The 15,887-nt window shown below is 31.9% G+C and overlaps 2 protein-coding genes across 2 annotated transcripts in view; one reads left to right on the forward strand and one right to left on the reverse strand.

Moving 5' to 3' along the window:
* The first annotated feature begins 2,873 nt into the window (after positions 1-2,873).
* On the forward strand, positions 2,874-8,529 carry SmydA-2 (SET and MYND domain containing, arthropod-specific, member 2). The gene is made up of 3 exons (XM_015516959.2): positions 2,874-5,362; positions 6,079-6,236; positions 8,199-8,529. The coding sequence occupies exons 1-3, from the start codon at positions 4,210-4,212 to the stop codon at positions 8,292-8,294; spliced, it is 1,407 nt and encodes a 468-aa protein (XP_015372445.2). The 5' UTR covers positions 2,874-4,209; the 3' UTR covers positions 8,295-8,529.
* Positions 8,530-9,375: 846 nt separating this feature from the next.
* LOC107171727 (protein gooseberry-neuro-like) overlaps positions 9,376-15,887 on the reverse strand; it is a 45,469-nt gene continuing 38,957 nt past the window's right edge. Inside the window, exons 6-7 of the mRNA XM_089222965.1 lie at positions 15,411-15,528; positions 9,376-13,152 (exon numbers count right to left, since the gene is read on the reverse strand). Of these exons, the coding sequence (XP_089079091.1) occupies positions 12,867-13,152; positions 15,411-15,528 (404 nt within the window). The 3' untranslated portion in view covers positions 9,376-12,866. The remainder of the gene's footprint in view (positions 13,153-15,410; positions 15,529-15,887) is intronic.

A 15,887-nucleotide genomic window follows, 5' to 3' on the forward strand; every position in this document is an offset into this window, starting at 1 on the left:
ACTTTTAAGAATTTAATAATAATAATTGTATCGTTGATCGTCGATCGTCAATTGACGATTGACGACAATAATAAATGAGCTTTATATAATAATATTAAATAATTCAAGTCGAAGGTCTAAGAATAACCTGATAGACGACAGTACTGGGAAGTGGGAATATTGGTATTATCGAGGCTGGGCAAGTTAACGATTTTTTTTAACTCGTTAAGTTATTTTAAAATAATAAAGTTAAGTTAAATTAAAAGTTAATCATATTTTTTACGTTAACTCGTTAAGTTAAAAGTTAACTTTGAAAAAAAGTAACTTAACTTAGTTTAAAGTTAAAATTTTCTATTTTGCAAAAATAAAAAATTGCACACATAATATTAGTTTTTTTACACTCAAGAAAAATACTAGGGAAATTTTTTAAATGAGACATTAAAGTATTAACTAGCTATCAAAAAACCTACTTTTCCAAAATAAATCTTAGTCCTGAACTCATACTCAAATCAATTTACCCAAGTGGTACATCAAAAAAAAATAAAACACCTTAATAGTTTTCACATAAATTTTAAAAATCAAACAGGCAGTACCTACCACCCAAATATATTTTCTACATGTGTTGTGACTTGTTATAATGCCGGTAATAAATTATTGTTGAACCAAATTCGGACTAGCCGATTATAATTGCATTTATTTAATAATGGAAAAACGTTCACGACAACATTCGACATCCACTTCAGGGAACCCATTTAAACGATAATCTGTATAACCTATCTTTGAAAATATTATTAATACAATTTATAATGATAAACGTGTAGGTAGATATTATATAGCCCATATAATGACATTAAAGTTATTTTTCATATTATTTTCGTCTACAGGAAATTCATATTAAAATAGTAAATCATAAAATATACTAAAAACCTCATTAATAATTTGCATTTTTCTTTGCACTAAAATTAACTTAATTTAGATAATTTTAAATAAAATTAACTTAAAGTTAACACGTTAATCTTAAAAAAAAAGTAATTTATTAAGTTAAAAGTTAATTTGTAAAAAAAGTAAAGAGTTAATTAACTTAATTAAAATTAACTTAACGTTTTAACTTAATTTTAACTTTTGACTCGTTAATGCCCAGCCTTGGGTATTATAATAGTTTAAAAATACCAATAACTAATAAGAATAACTGAATAAACCACCAGCTCCACTCGGTCCACTCATCATTCGCCAACAACCTTTATTAATTAACCACTGCAAGTTATAAATATTTAATTTATTATTAGTTATTGCCTATGGAAAAAGTATCATACCATCACAATTGAGTATTTAGATAAAGAGTTATAATTCATAATTGTATTAATAGTTTCTACAAACCTAATATAAAAAATAAAATTTAATAAAATCATCTCATTTTCATCTAGATAAAATTGATTTTATCTGTATCTATATCTAGATATATTTTAATTTATCATTATCTATCTCTATCTAGATATATTTTGAGTTCATATATCTTATCTATATCTAGATACAAAAAAATTATCTAAGCACAACACTGCTTGTAATTATATATTATGCTCTTGTATTATGTGATAATATATCGACCGGGTCATTAATCACCGTATGCTTGCAGGTTACTTGAAAACGATATCGGTCCGCGTGCGAATGATGGGATAATAAAAACAAAGAGGAGTTTTCCGGGCAGTATAAATATTCTAGCAGTGAATCCGTGCGTAATATAATAATAAATTCAACTACAGCGCGTTTCTCATCCGTATATTATGTGTATCACAATAATATATGCGTATAATACAAGTGACACGACCCCTATGCACTATACGTAGTGCTCGTGTCGTCCCGTCATCCGATGTGGGTTCGGCTCCAGGAAAATATTACGTCGTCGACCCTCGTTAATTCGAACGCGCGGACGGCACACTCTCGAGTCGGCTAAAAGTCCGTTGTTGTTCGCACGCACGGACGAGGCGACGCTGTCCATTAAACATTCAAAAGACGTCAAGTGCCAGTTTCCGTTCAGATACACACACCCATAATATTAAACACATATATGTTTGTTTTGTGTGTGTAGTATAGTATTATATATATATATATAATGTACAACACGTTATTCGCACCACGCGTGACGGTATCAGGCGCTGAAAACATCTGTCTATACCCGAAAGTTACTTAAATATATGAGGGTCTTATTCAAATCGCGCGCGTACGGAGTGCAAAAGTAACGGACTGCGCGCGATGTCATAAGCTCCGCAGCGGTGGCACCCGAATGAATATTATATAATATTAGTAGATATCCCTATCTACCCACCCATCGACTTAGCTACCTTCCTACCTACCCACCTACATGCTTACACATCTACCGACCTACATATACGCCCACGTTTTAGCGGCTCGATGCGATGGATCCAAACGCAAAGTATTCTTGGATGTACAAGAGACATTTACTTCGCTCCGACCCATTGGAAGATTCAATGCCGAGCACCTATTATAAAGTGAGTGAACGCCCCGCGTAATGGGATATTTGCGTAACTCTCCACCGATGTAAAAATATTTATCACGAAATAATAAGAGACGCCAAAGAGTGCTTTACTTATACATGAAACGTATATGATCGAAACTAATTAGCAATACAAATAAAACGAGAATATAAAAGTGAACATTTTCAAGCAATTTAAAAAAAATTCTTTTACACATTTATGATAGTATGAATAAAAAAATTTTGGTGACAAATAATTTTATTTGAAAAATATTTTTAGCATAAATATAATTTTTCCTCGTATAGAGCATCGTACCAATTTTTAGTCTATAACGTTATATAAAATAAAAATAAAAATAACTATAGTGGATATAACTTGAAATATCTTCGGGGATAAATGGGTGACATTATTTAAGGATCTTAAAATAAGCTGTACCTACGTATGTATATTGTATTTGAATATTATCAATAAATGATGGTATTTCGATATATATTTTTTACAATGTATGTTCATAATGTACTTTGTTATACATTTAACTTCTAGAAACAACGCACACAATTCCATTAGTTAAAAAATACGTATATGTCATAGAACGTTTGCAGAGAATTATGATAATTTTGTAAAAAGTTATAACAAGACTGAATTTTAAATTTTTCATTTCATAAAGTAACAGCCGACTTGTAGACATACGTTATTTCAAACAAACCGTCGGAAAAGAATATAATACACATGGATATCTAGGCGGACACTCTGAAGTTGTTATATTATTGAAATCGAATCGTCTCGAGTGTCGATACCTATGATAAATCCAAAAACCATATTTTTCGACAGAATCTAGAACCACCTAAATATTGAACACATACGCGACTACACACGGTTTTAAAATACACTTTGTACAAATGTCCCGATAGTCGTTTACTGCCGAGTTCGACCATGTTACATTGTTACATACACTGCACCCACCGACGATCTGGCGAAAAGTTACTGCAGCGCATACCCACCCTCTCCATCTCACCCACACGTAACATACACAACGGCAGGGTTTATGTACCAGTCCAAGATTGAATTCCATAAAAAAAAAAAAACAAAAAAAAAAACGAGAGAGACGCCGTAAAAATATGACGCTTTATACATAATAATATAATATATTGTAAGCGCTTTTTCCCCACTTTTTTTTTTCTTTCATTTCGTCGGTGCGGTATGGACAAGGCGCGAATATCACACTCGCGAGGCCCTCGCGGGGACGTTTTACGAGCCCATATACGCGTAAATATATTATTATATTGTTTGCACCGTCGCCGGCGCAGACCGTGTACGGCGCGCCATCGCCGCCTCTTTTTATTTTCATCGCGACTTTTTTCACCGATTTGCTCCTCCATGCTGCCCTGTGGCATATACGATACACGTCATAATAATATTATAACCGCTCCCCTGACGATCACCGTTCGTCCGCCGGTGGATTATTTATACGGCGATACGCGGTGCGGATCCCGTGATGAAACAGCTGTGGCTTTATACGGCACGGCGCGGATTTCGCGACAACACCGATGAACGTCGTTGCAGGTATAGTATACTTCCCCGCTGATCAGTGCCCCCACCTTTGTGGAGATAATTTTAGTACCAAACGGCGCGCGCGGTCGGAATAGCCTACTGCAGTCGGCCGTGACGGTCTGCAGCATAATTCGGTGCGGTCCGACATCTCAGCTATACCGTACAAAGTGTATAATTTATCGCGTAAATGTCATCGTTCGGCAGCGCGAAGACAGGGGAATACGCCGCCGAGACGCCGTACGCAGTAGTCGAGTCGACGGAACTGGGCCGGCACTGGGTGGCCACTCGAGACATTGCGGCCGGCGACGTGCTCCTCGAAGAACGGCCACTGGTCGTCGGGCCCAAGGCCGGTTCGCAGTCCGTCTGTCTGACGTGTTACGCACCCACCACGGGTTACAGGTGTTCGACGTGTGGATGGCCAGTATGCGGGCCACGGTGCGAAACGGCGCCCGTACACCGTGACGCCGAATGTCCGCTGATCGGAGGCCACTACGATAGCCGCCGGTCGGCCGCATACTGCTTTGTGATGCCGCTCCGTTGCATGCTGCTACTGCACCAGCTGGACGGACGCCGGGCCGCTGAGTTCCGTTCGCTACAGTCGCACCTGGACGACAGGCTGGACACGCCGTTGTATCAAGCTTACGCTGTCAATGTGGCCGCGTTCGTGCTGGACCGTTTGGGTCTGCGGTCGGCTGGCCACAGTCACGATCACCGGTCTGCTCTTGAGGCGGCTGCCGTGCTTGATACCAACGCGTTCGAAGTCCGACGGCCCGGTGGCCGAAAGTTCCGGGCCCTATACACGCGTGCTTCAATGATGGCCCACTGTTGCACGCCAAACACCAAGCACGTGTTCGTCGGCGATGAGGTCGACGGTCAGCCGGCCATTCGCGTGGTGGCCACGGTGCCCATAGCCCGCGGATGCCCCGTCACGACTACGTACACGCAGACTCTGTGGTGCACGGTTGACCGACGCCGTCACCTATGGGCCGCAAAATTTTTCGAGTGCGCGTGCGCGCGATGTGCTGATCCCACGGAATTGGGTACGCACCTGGGCTCAGCGGCCTGTGGTGGTCGTGGTGATGATAAAATATGTTCGGGTGGTCGGGCTACAGCTGTGGGCCAGTGGCTATGCGCCACTTGCGGACTACTCGCCACTGACGTCGATGCGGCCCACGCGCTGCAGATCGTCGGAGCGCTTTCCAAGACACGAGACTGCACCGGTTTCGAACGGTTCCTGGAACGGGTCCGCGACGGAACGATGCTACCGCTGCACAATGACCACCACGTTACGGTTAGCGTTAAGTACGCATTGGCACAACTGTACGCCGACCGGATTTCGGGTAAGCTGTATAGCTGCAGGCGTAACAGACTACCCGAAACGTTTCTGACGTTTTATACTTATATAGTACAGTACTTATAGATTAGGTAACTTTTATTAGAGTACTAAAATCCACTTAAATATCTAAGTATACTAAATATATCTACTGTGATAAGCTGATTACAGTTGATAAAATATACCAAAACTAACGAAAAATCCATAAGATATGGTTAAAATAGATAACAGTTTTCTATTTTTAAAGGAAAAACTGAAAATAATAATTTTAAATAAAACTATAAACATTTAAAAAAAAAAATTACATTTACAGGCAACCAAATACTTACAAATCACTTACTTAATATTAAGAAAACCTCGTCGACATATAAAAACTTTAAATTGAATGTGAACATTATATATATTATAATAGTAAGTTAGATATAATATAAAATATCATTTTTTTCGCCAATTACCGGAGATTCTTATATTAGAAACAAAAACAATCAACTAAAAAGACCCAACTCATTATTTCCAACGACAATATTAATAAAATATGTTTGTTTTTTGTAAGGACGCGGGATGTCGCGTCGGCGTCGATCACACTGTATTATATTATATACTATTATTGTTTATTGATTTGCGTGTCGCATACATTGAAATAATGAGTGACAACGGATTAATTGCTATAAAATCGTGTTAAAGACAATTTTTCTGGTTTTTCATCATTGTCGATTTGTACAGATCTGTCCGCAATTCAACTAGAAAACAATACAGATATATGCAAGCAACTTTTGCGGTTGTCCGACGTCTTGGAACCGGGAATCACGCGATTCCGAGGGATATTGCTGTACTACATGGTGCGTGGTCTCAGACAGCTGATGCAGATGAAACACAGACGGGTCAGAGTTTTATCATATTATATCAATTATGTCTAATAAATTTTAAAAAAATACTTTGCTATAATTATTTTCTAATAAAAAGCAAATTAAAAAAAAAAAAAAATTTAAAAATGAATGATTTTGTCCAGCGTCCACGATGACGAAATGTTCGTGGTTCCCAGAATCAGTTAATTGTGTTCCCTAAAAAAGTATACTTATAAACTATGTTAATTGCTAAATTTACTGCAGTTTAACGTGTTTCGACGGGATCCGTTTTTCAATACGAATTTCTAATCACTAATACCTAGAATTATGTATTATGTCCTGAAAATATTTAAGTGACTTAACTCTGATGTAAATACGATATTTTCCTTCCCATTTTAATGAATCTTAAGATTGCCAATACCTATATATAGCCATAATACATAATGCTTATAATCTTATATTTTTGAAACAATATGTTTTAATCTATGATTATGTTTGTTCTTAGTTGTATTCCCGATTTATTATCAAATCAACATAATTTTTTAAGAAATCAAACCTAACGAACCTATTTCAACATAATATTTATTATTTATATGTAGGTACTTAAAAATATGTTGAGTTGAGTAAAAATAAATTATGACCTGTTTAAGAGATCCATTACATAATCCTAAATATAAAATAATTGTTAAGTAGAAAAATTATATTTTAAATACGCATAAATACTCCTTATAGTTATCTCAAGCTAATGACCAGTACACTATTTTTTACGCACTGTGTTTCGATTATAATTAGGGCTAGGATTTATATGCATTTGCATGTTTTTTTCCTTTAGTCCAAATTGATTGGTTTTCAGATTTGTCCACGATTTGGCTTATTCTCGTTTAAATAGGACCAATTTTTTTTTTTGCATACTTTTGCATACGAGTATTTTGGACATAATGCATATAATTAGATTTTTTTAGAATTTGATATTTTTTAACTAACATTTTTAATTTTTATAAGTTATTGTTAATTTTAAATGGTACTTCACGAAACCGACAGTTTTTGGTTCATCCGTTGAATTTTCGTAAATATATAGCATAAACACTACCTATTTTATCATAGGTCAGATAATATCCGTTCGTAACTTTATCGTTAGTCGGACGACTGATAGAATTACTTACACATTGTTATACAGTAAGATAGCATAGAAAAATTGTATTGGCACGTCGTATGTGTTGCGTAAATGTGCAGACGTTTATACTTAATAATTTGAATGGTTTTAATAACAGTGTCCAGTATGCCGAAAGTTCAAAGTGAAAGTGCCAAGTTATGTCTAATTAAACTAATATTTAATGTAATAATATGAGCTAATAATGAGTAATAAAAAATTATGAATTATAATAAATAATAATAAAATTTTATTTTTGCACATTTTGATAAATAAAATGCATATTTTACAATTTTTTATTGCATATAAATCCTAGCCCTAATTATAATATTATTTTATGCATCTATAAGTGTAATGTTTCCTTTAGAAGTAACGCGAAATATTTCCATATCTTCTTTCAGTGACTTCGAATTTGAGGATATAGCAGGGAATACATAACATCACCATACACTTTTTTATATAGAAATTAGTAATCCCTTTATTTTGCTCTTACGCAATACAATTCGCATTTTTCAAATACCAAGCCTATTGTTAACACCATATTCGGATAGACTATTTTGTTTTAAGTCAATTTTATCATGTCCCAGAATTCAAAATTGGCTGGTTTACATATAGAGTTAAAGTGCATAGTTAATAGGCAAAGCGTTTGAGAATATTATTAAAAATATATATTAATATTTACTGAACTCATTCCGAAAACCACGATTTTCATTTCAATTGCCATGAATAGAAATATTTGTTATTACTTTTAAAAACAAATGTGCTGCTTAATATTATAATCAGGTACAAATAATATAATTTGCTATGCTATCAATATCATTATCATAATTATTATTATTTTATCGCAGTGCTACGACGAAATGATCAAGAATTACACCAAAGAAGCGATCGTCATTCTGAAAACCGAACCCGATCTAGAGCATTTGGTTGAACAGCTACAATGACAATAACTATACGGCCACTATCAAAACTTTTAATTCAAAAGTATACATTTTTCCCCCTATGGTATCGAGGACCGAAGAAGGAACTATGTTGCCAATACTTCTCCTTATCAAAAGTATACTATGGTGATAGTATTATAACAGTGTTCCGTTTTTGTTATAATCGATAGTTATTTTTTGTTATTGATTATACTGTTGCGATAATAAACCATGAGCGCAACGCTATAGCGACTTAAAATCGTTCGTTCATCTTCACATTAAATAATATTTATTTTATTAGGATTGTAACTCACAAATAAGGTTATGAATTATTATGGTATTATGGTCTATTGGTCTATTATTATAAATATTATTGTCATAACTAAACCGCATTAGAACAAAATAAAATATAGGCAATAATGTGTAATAAAACGATTTGGTGTTGGTAACATTCATAGTTTCATACTTTCATGTATGAAATGTTTTATGTTCATGGGTTTTTCCAACTTTTGTTTTGGGGGTTAGTAAATAATATCTATTTTTAAAGTATAATTATTTAAACGCGCATTACCTAGTGGTTTAAATGTAAAATCATGTTTGTAATTAATTCAACCAAAAATGAGTAACAAAAATACATTATTATTATGCTTTATTACGAATTTCTAATAATATGAGGAACGAATAAAATGTAATATAACATTAGGAAGGTATGTCGTATGTCTATAAACTACAGATTACAATAGAGAGGATAAATCCAAGAACGGCAAATGCATACTTATTTATTAACTTTAAATGATAAAATAACTGATTATTATTACAATTATTGAATAAAAAATATGGAATAAATAAACAGATTTCATTGATTACTAATACTGCAGAAGTATATTTATTTAGTCATTAAAATTAATTACGAATTTGTGACGTCTGGACAGATGAAGAGTTGATAATCGGACACTTAAGAGGTTTTTTGAAGATAATCTCAAAGCATTATTTCGACTTTTGTTGACACAAATTCAACATTTTATAAATTAGAGTCACTAACCCAATAAAATGTCGTAAAATTGGTTTTCAATTGTGTATATTTATACGTGTGCAATAAAATATTCATTGTTGTGTTTATTTAAAGACCGAATTCACTCGGCGAGTGAAAAACAGCCAAGATTAAATTGTATAATGAACACTTGCCAACTATTAAACCAAAGTACAATGCGAGTATCGATTTTACAGCATTAAGAATGTTTTTAATAAAACCGTCTTAAAATATAACACTGTTAGCGAACAACGCCTTTTGAAAAGAACATATTATAATTTAAATAGTACGTGCACAATTAATATTATAATATAGAACAAAGGTTAACGATTTATAAATTGTTATAATTAAAACACAAAATAATAAAATTGTATAACTGATCGTTTTTCTGGCGTATGATTATTTTAAATTCTATAATTTAGACATTTTTAATAATGTGCCTAAAACACGGTTCAGGTATTTAATTAATTGATGAAGTAGGTAAAGTGATGTGAGAAATACCTACCCACAATGATTTACACGAATTATATAGTTGTTAATAGACAACGGCGAGAACATTATCATATATTTATTTAAGATCTATACAAACATTTAAAATATAAATAAAATATGATAAGTAGGTATATAATTATGTACCTACAGTCTTTTTTCAATAATATTATTTATATACAATTAATTGAACTAAATAATAACTATGATCTATAATACTATGTCATATTAAATACATACAATTTTTTATCTTCTGCACACAAATTTTAGTCTAATGATTATTATAATTAATATTAATAGCTAGTGTTATATGGCGAACATTGATTTTTGAGTACAACCGAACCAAAACCACAGACTTTCCATATTTCATTAAAATCTAAGCCATTCAAAATTTTAATCGAACCTGAAGTTTAAAACAATTTAAAATTTTGGTTGATTTAGGTAATATATAATACTTATATTTATTTGAATATTTTGCATGTTATTGTGTGACATTCATATTTTATTAGATCGAGTAGGTATTAATAATTGTATATATTAATTTATTTTTATAACAAATAATAAATAATAAAATTAATAACATTTAACTGTGAATTATATAACCAAATTATTATTTTCTATATTATTTATACATATTTTGCCTATTTTGGTTCAAACATTCGCAAATTTTAGCTATTTTTTTGGATCTGATCACACACACTCCAAATTCGGTTCGTAACATTACCGCCTATTAGATATAATATCCAAAGCACAGAAAACTAACTCATGATAACTTTTGTTTATAATAAAGTGGTATGCTGTAAACTTTTAAAGTTTACGCTGGTAATCATTATTATATAATAGGTAGGTAAATTCGATTCGATAAGGTGCAGTTATTTATTCAAAATGGCCGCATGTAATTCTGATTTTGCGAAGCAAAAGGTCAACTATCATAACGATAAAACAACAATAATATTATAATATTTTATGATGTGTAGTATTGTAGTTATTATACGTCAGATGCGAAAAAAAAAATTTAAGTCGACGCAGTTTCATCGTAACATGTGAACGACGGCTTTATTTTTTCAGCAGATTGGTCAACGCCTTTGAAAACACGTGCTACGTATTACGAAACTTTTTTATGATTCTACGTCGTTCAGGGAGTGAAAACTAAAGTGTGAAATTTTGGGTAAGTATAGGGGGAAGTATTTCGATATAGGGTTTGCGCTAGAAAAACATCACTCAATGCACATGTTTATGAGTGCATTTTGTGTAAACTCACTATCGTTATAATATATATATATGCCATACGCATTAAGGATTTATAACATAATTACATAATGTAAGGGTGACCACGTTTTTATATATAAAGTACAAATAATTTCTGCTTAGCCTTGAAAAAAAACTCCAAAAATTTCTTAACAATTAATACTTATAATAGGTAAGATATTTTTTCATTGTAACGGCTGGTGTAGTTTTGTGTACCTTTTAAAACTGTTAAACTATTGTATTGATCATGATACTAATTGAATGGTAATATTATTATAGTAGCATAGTATAAGTACTATGTATAAGTACATAGTTATATATAGAAGGCGATACGAGATTTGTCTACTAATCATATGTCGCCGACGAACATAATAAAAGTAAAAAAACAAGATAGATAGGTTGTATTCGTATAGATACCAAAATAGTTCGCTATGATATTTTGTTAAGAACAAAAAATTATCCTTGGCAGTTAAATGTATACAGAATAATTCATCGAGTTCAAGTTCATCCTCCTTTTAAAATACGTTTATTCGATTTAGGATTTTTGGATCTAGTAATTACACATTATTGTTAACTTGAGGATCGTATTTCCCAATGATTAAATGTGTTTGCAAAATTTAAGATGTGTTCTGAATTGGCAATACAAATTTGTTTTTGTTTTTAAATAAAACTATTATTTTTAAAATTCACTATTTTACATCAAATTTTTGAGCAGATTATTTTTTTCTTTAAAGTAGATGCATATTAATAACTATTAATATTTACATATTTGAGTATTTTATTAATGTATAATAAATATATATATATATATATTTAACATTAATTTAAAATATAGAATCTATAAAGGTTTATTTACAATATGAATATTTAAATAAAACAGTTAAATATGAATGATATATTGATATTTATGATTAAAGGAATTACCTACCTATAATAGTAGTAATACTTTGGACATGCTATGTAGATATATATTTATAAAAGTATTTAGGTATTCATTCTATTTGTTCGTTTGTTTATTTTATTATTATTGTTATTATTATTATTTTTTTTTTTTAGTTATGTGAAATCAAAATTCGAATAAATATTATTTTCTGTGTTATTGAAATGCATGTAATACAAAGAATATTAGTATTTCATAATTATATAGCATTACATAAAATATAATTTATTATATTTGTGAAACAAACAAAAATATATTAAAAATATAAAATGCACATATTTTTATACTTTTATAATATATGAAGTTTTTAAACCATCATAGATTCCATTTATTTTCTAAATCTAGAATTATGTACCTAACTTTTAACTACTCGTTCAAATTTTGATTTAAACACATAAACATTTTTTTAAATTAATCATCTGCCTAAGAATAATTGATAATGAAAAAGGATGGCTGCTTATTTGTATCATCAAACGACACTTCTTAAATATCAATTATCTAAAATCCAGGTAATTTAAATTAGGATATTTATTTATTAATTAACTTATATTTCATTGATATTATATGGAACTACTAAGTAGGTACTTAAAAAATTGAAAAATTTTAATTCAAACGAATCTATGATTTTAGAAAAAATATGGATGAGCTTGTTTGTTGAATTATTGCCTTGCATACTATGTGATAAACAATAATATTATACACGCAACATGGGTGCATTTTCAAGGGCACCTAATACCTAATTTTATACAACCTTTGTCGACGTGGTACAATAAGATGTATGGTAACGTTAAACGCCATCTCCTATAATATTATTATGGTCGCGGTATACGATATTATACGAACGTACAATTATTATTGTTAATATATAGTCAAGTTATTAATAACAATATCATAATAAATTGTTGTTGAAATAAGACGCCACTGGGAAGTCGACTGCGGACGTGGAAGCGATGGTGGCTTTCCCGAATTCCGTCCAGCGATTGACCGCCGAGGTCGGTGGCTGATGGTATCCCATGGAGGTGGCGGAAGTTGTGGTGGCGATGGCGGTTGGTGGCTGATGTGTCGGCGGTGGCGGTGGCGGTGGCGGAAGCGTCGGCGGCATACGTAGTTTGGTCGGGTTAGTTGCAAATTCATTGTGCACGCCATAAGCCACAGCGGCGGCGGACGGGTTGAATCTATAATAATACCTAACATTATAATACAAGTTTGGAGCAAAAACATCAGGAAACACTACAACACATCGAACTTATTTCAAAAACACTGTAATGAATACTCATGTATTTTACATTGCGATATCGATTTATCCGTGACATATTAACTTTATTTACACCAAATACACGAATATTATATATATATATATATATATATATATATATACAGGACACAGGGTGATTTATCTCAAGCATATAATCACCGCAATATTTTTAAGTTTTATAACAAATTTATTCAAATTATTCTGAACTTTTGAATTTTGAATGTAACTTATGAGAATTTTTTACACCATCATAAAAAGAGGACAATGATAAATGCACCATTATAACCATTATAAACTCACCCTTCAAAACTGTTTCTACAGGAATTTGGTTAGATAAGTTTTAATTTTGAAAACTGATTTCGGATTCATATTAACGAGTTTCTTTTCTTGTAATCGAAGCTATTTTCATACCTATACAGGCGACTCTTTGTAACTCAAGCAAGATGGTGTAGGGGAGGAGATATATTTGTTATTAAAAATATTAAGATATCAAAAACTGATCTAAAAATTCTTCATATTATTATTATTTACCTTTTTTTTAATGCTTATTGAGTTTTATTTTGTACTATTTCATTATTTTTTACTTACAATATATAACTTTAGGTATGTCCAGATGAAACTATTATCGACTAATAAACATTTTTGAAAACATTAAGTCTTAATTTATCCACCAAAAAGGATATGTAAGTATAGTATGTATAATTTCCTCTCCCCTTCACGTACTTAAGTTACTGAATAGTGCATTCATCCATACCATTTTCAGATTAGATACATCTACACTCATTTTCATTTACCTGTCGTACCAGTCCTCTTATATTATTATCCTATGGCAAATTTAATTCTTTTAACCTGACCAACCATGTTGTAGAAGAAGTCAAGTTAACCTATATGCGATTGGAGGTAAAGGATTGTACATTTTAATGTTTTAGACACTTTGTATGGAAGGAAATGAGTTTGATAAATTATTTTTTACTTTAGGTACTACAGCTATAACAGTAAAAAAAAGTGTATGTTTTTGACAAACATTTTTCTATTATACTTTGTAGTTTTTTTTTTTTTTTTTGACGATCGCTAGTATAATTTCACATTTCAGTGTGCATAATTCATCACAATAATCATATAAACGAACATTAGTGGAGAATCTAATTTGGATACAGTTTTGTCAATTTTCCCGAAATTATATAATACAACTAACTACACTGATACAACTAAAGAAGAGTGAAATTTTGTAGAAATAGTGGGGGGTTGGCCTCTTAACCACACATCTCGCGTGCACTACTGCCGTCTGAAAAACTTGTAGTACTATTTTAAACACATAATATTCAATAATATGTGACCTCGACGGATAATGGTTTGTTTTAGTATAAATTCCGTTGAAATTATAACCATATAGCCATATAGTATAAGACTTATACTTACATATTGTTCTCAAGCACTGTCAAAAGCAAACTTTAAGTACAACTTTATGAGTATACTTAAATCGTTAATATTCTATAAATAGTTAAACGCCACACAACCCCTAACTGCTTTAACAGCAGTGAAAACATAATTATTTTTTTTTGTTTAAACCATCTAACCATAACTACCTATTTTGAAATTATTTGAGTTTTATCAAAAAATTGCATGCACCACAAAATAATGTACTTATTCATAATAGATACTTCTACTTATATAAAACTATGACAATATCAATTTATTTTGAGATTTACGGAATTTATATTGTAAAACGCGAAATAAATTTAAACCAATACACATAGCGGTCATATAATAATTAAGCTTTTAATTCATAAAATAATTTGCATTGCAGGGATATATATAAATCATAAATTTATGAAATGGCAAAACAACATCATAGGCCAATTTATTGAGTTTCGCTTTAAACAGAACATTATCAAAGCATATTTTATTATAATTTCGTCTATTCGTTAGGTTCCGTCAATAGTTTTAGAGAATGTGTTATTGAAATAATTTATTATTATTATTATTATTATTATTTTTGTTACAGCATCAATTACAAGGTTATTAGCTTACAGTAGTAATATTTTAAGTTAATTTATTATTATTATAATATCATATAATTCATTTTAATTTTATGAAAAATGTATTTAGGTACACAGTATATTTTTGAAAAAAACTCGCTAGTAAGGGTTTTGATAGAAATTATAAAAATTTTCTAACATGTCTCCGTATTGGTGGGCCGCGTTGGTCCGCGCGGTTTGCTGGTATTCGTCCCACGCAGACCCGTCGTAATAACCGTTGTACTGACCACCAGGTTGAAGTCTCCAATCGGCTGTACCTATATAAAAATAAAATAATAAAATCAGATTTAAACAATTCATCACCCAAGTCGACAATCGTATAATATATTTTTATAATGTTTTTCGAACGTCACCGTCGCATAATATCCCTTTACGAAATCGACCAAAATCGCATCGCGTGGCGCTATCTGTACGCCCAAGACTCTCACTCACAAATTAACATAAAACATCACCAGGTGACGTTGTAAGTACGCGGTGATGTCGGTAACTACAACCTACTATTTTACTCACTACTAGAGGGTAAAAGACTCCGCATTTGAATTACGATATCCGAAATTGGCGTAGGTCAAAAATGCACATCGACCGGTGATTAAAGATTAGGGGAATTTTATTATGT

This window comes from Diuraphis noxia, unplaced genomic scaffold (genome assembly GCF_037042655.1).
Source record: "Diuraphis noxia isolate RWA-SAM2 unplaced genomic scaffold, SU_Dnox_SAM2 contig0003, whole genome shotgun sequence".
NCBI lineage: Eukaryota > Metazoa > Arthropoda > Insecta > Hemiptera > Aphididae > Diuraphis > Diuraphis noxia.

Excerpts from the sequence above, each read along its gene's own strand:
- SmydA-2 (XM_015516959.2), top strand. The coding sequence starts at position 4,210 with ATGTCATCGTTCGGCAGCGCGAAGACAGGGGAATACGCCGCCGAGACG. Across the intron at positions 5,363-6,078 it reads GTACGCCGACCGGATTTCGG|ATCTGTCCGCAATTCAACTA; the intron begins GTAAGCTGTATA and ends CGATTTGTACAG. Across the intron at positions 6,237-8,198 it reads TGCAGATGAAACACAGACGG|TGCTACGACGAAATGATCAA; the intron begins GTCAGAGTTTTA and ends ATTTTATCGCAG.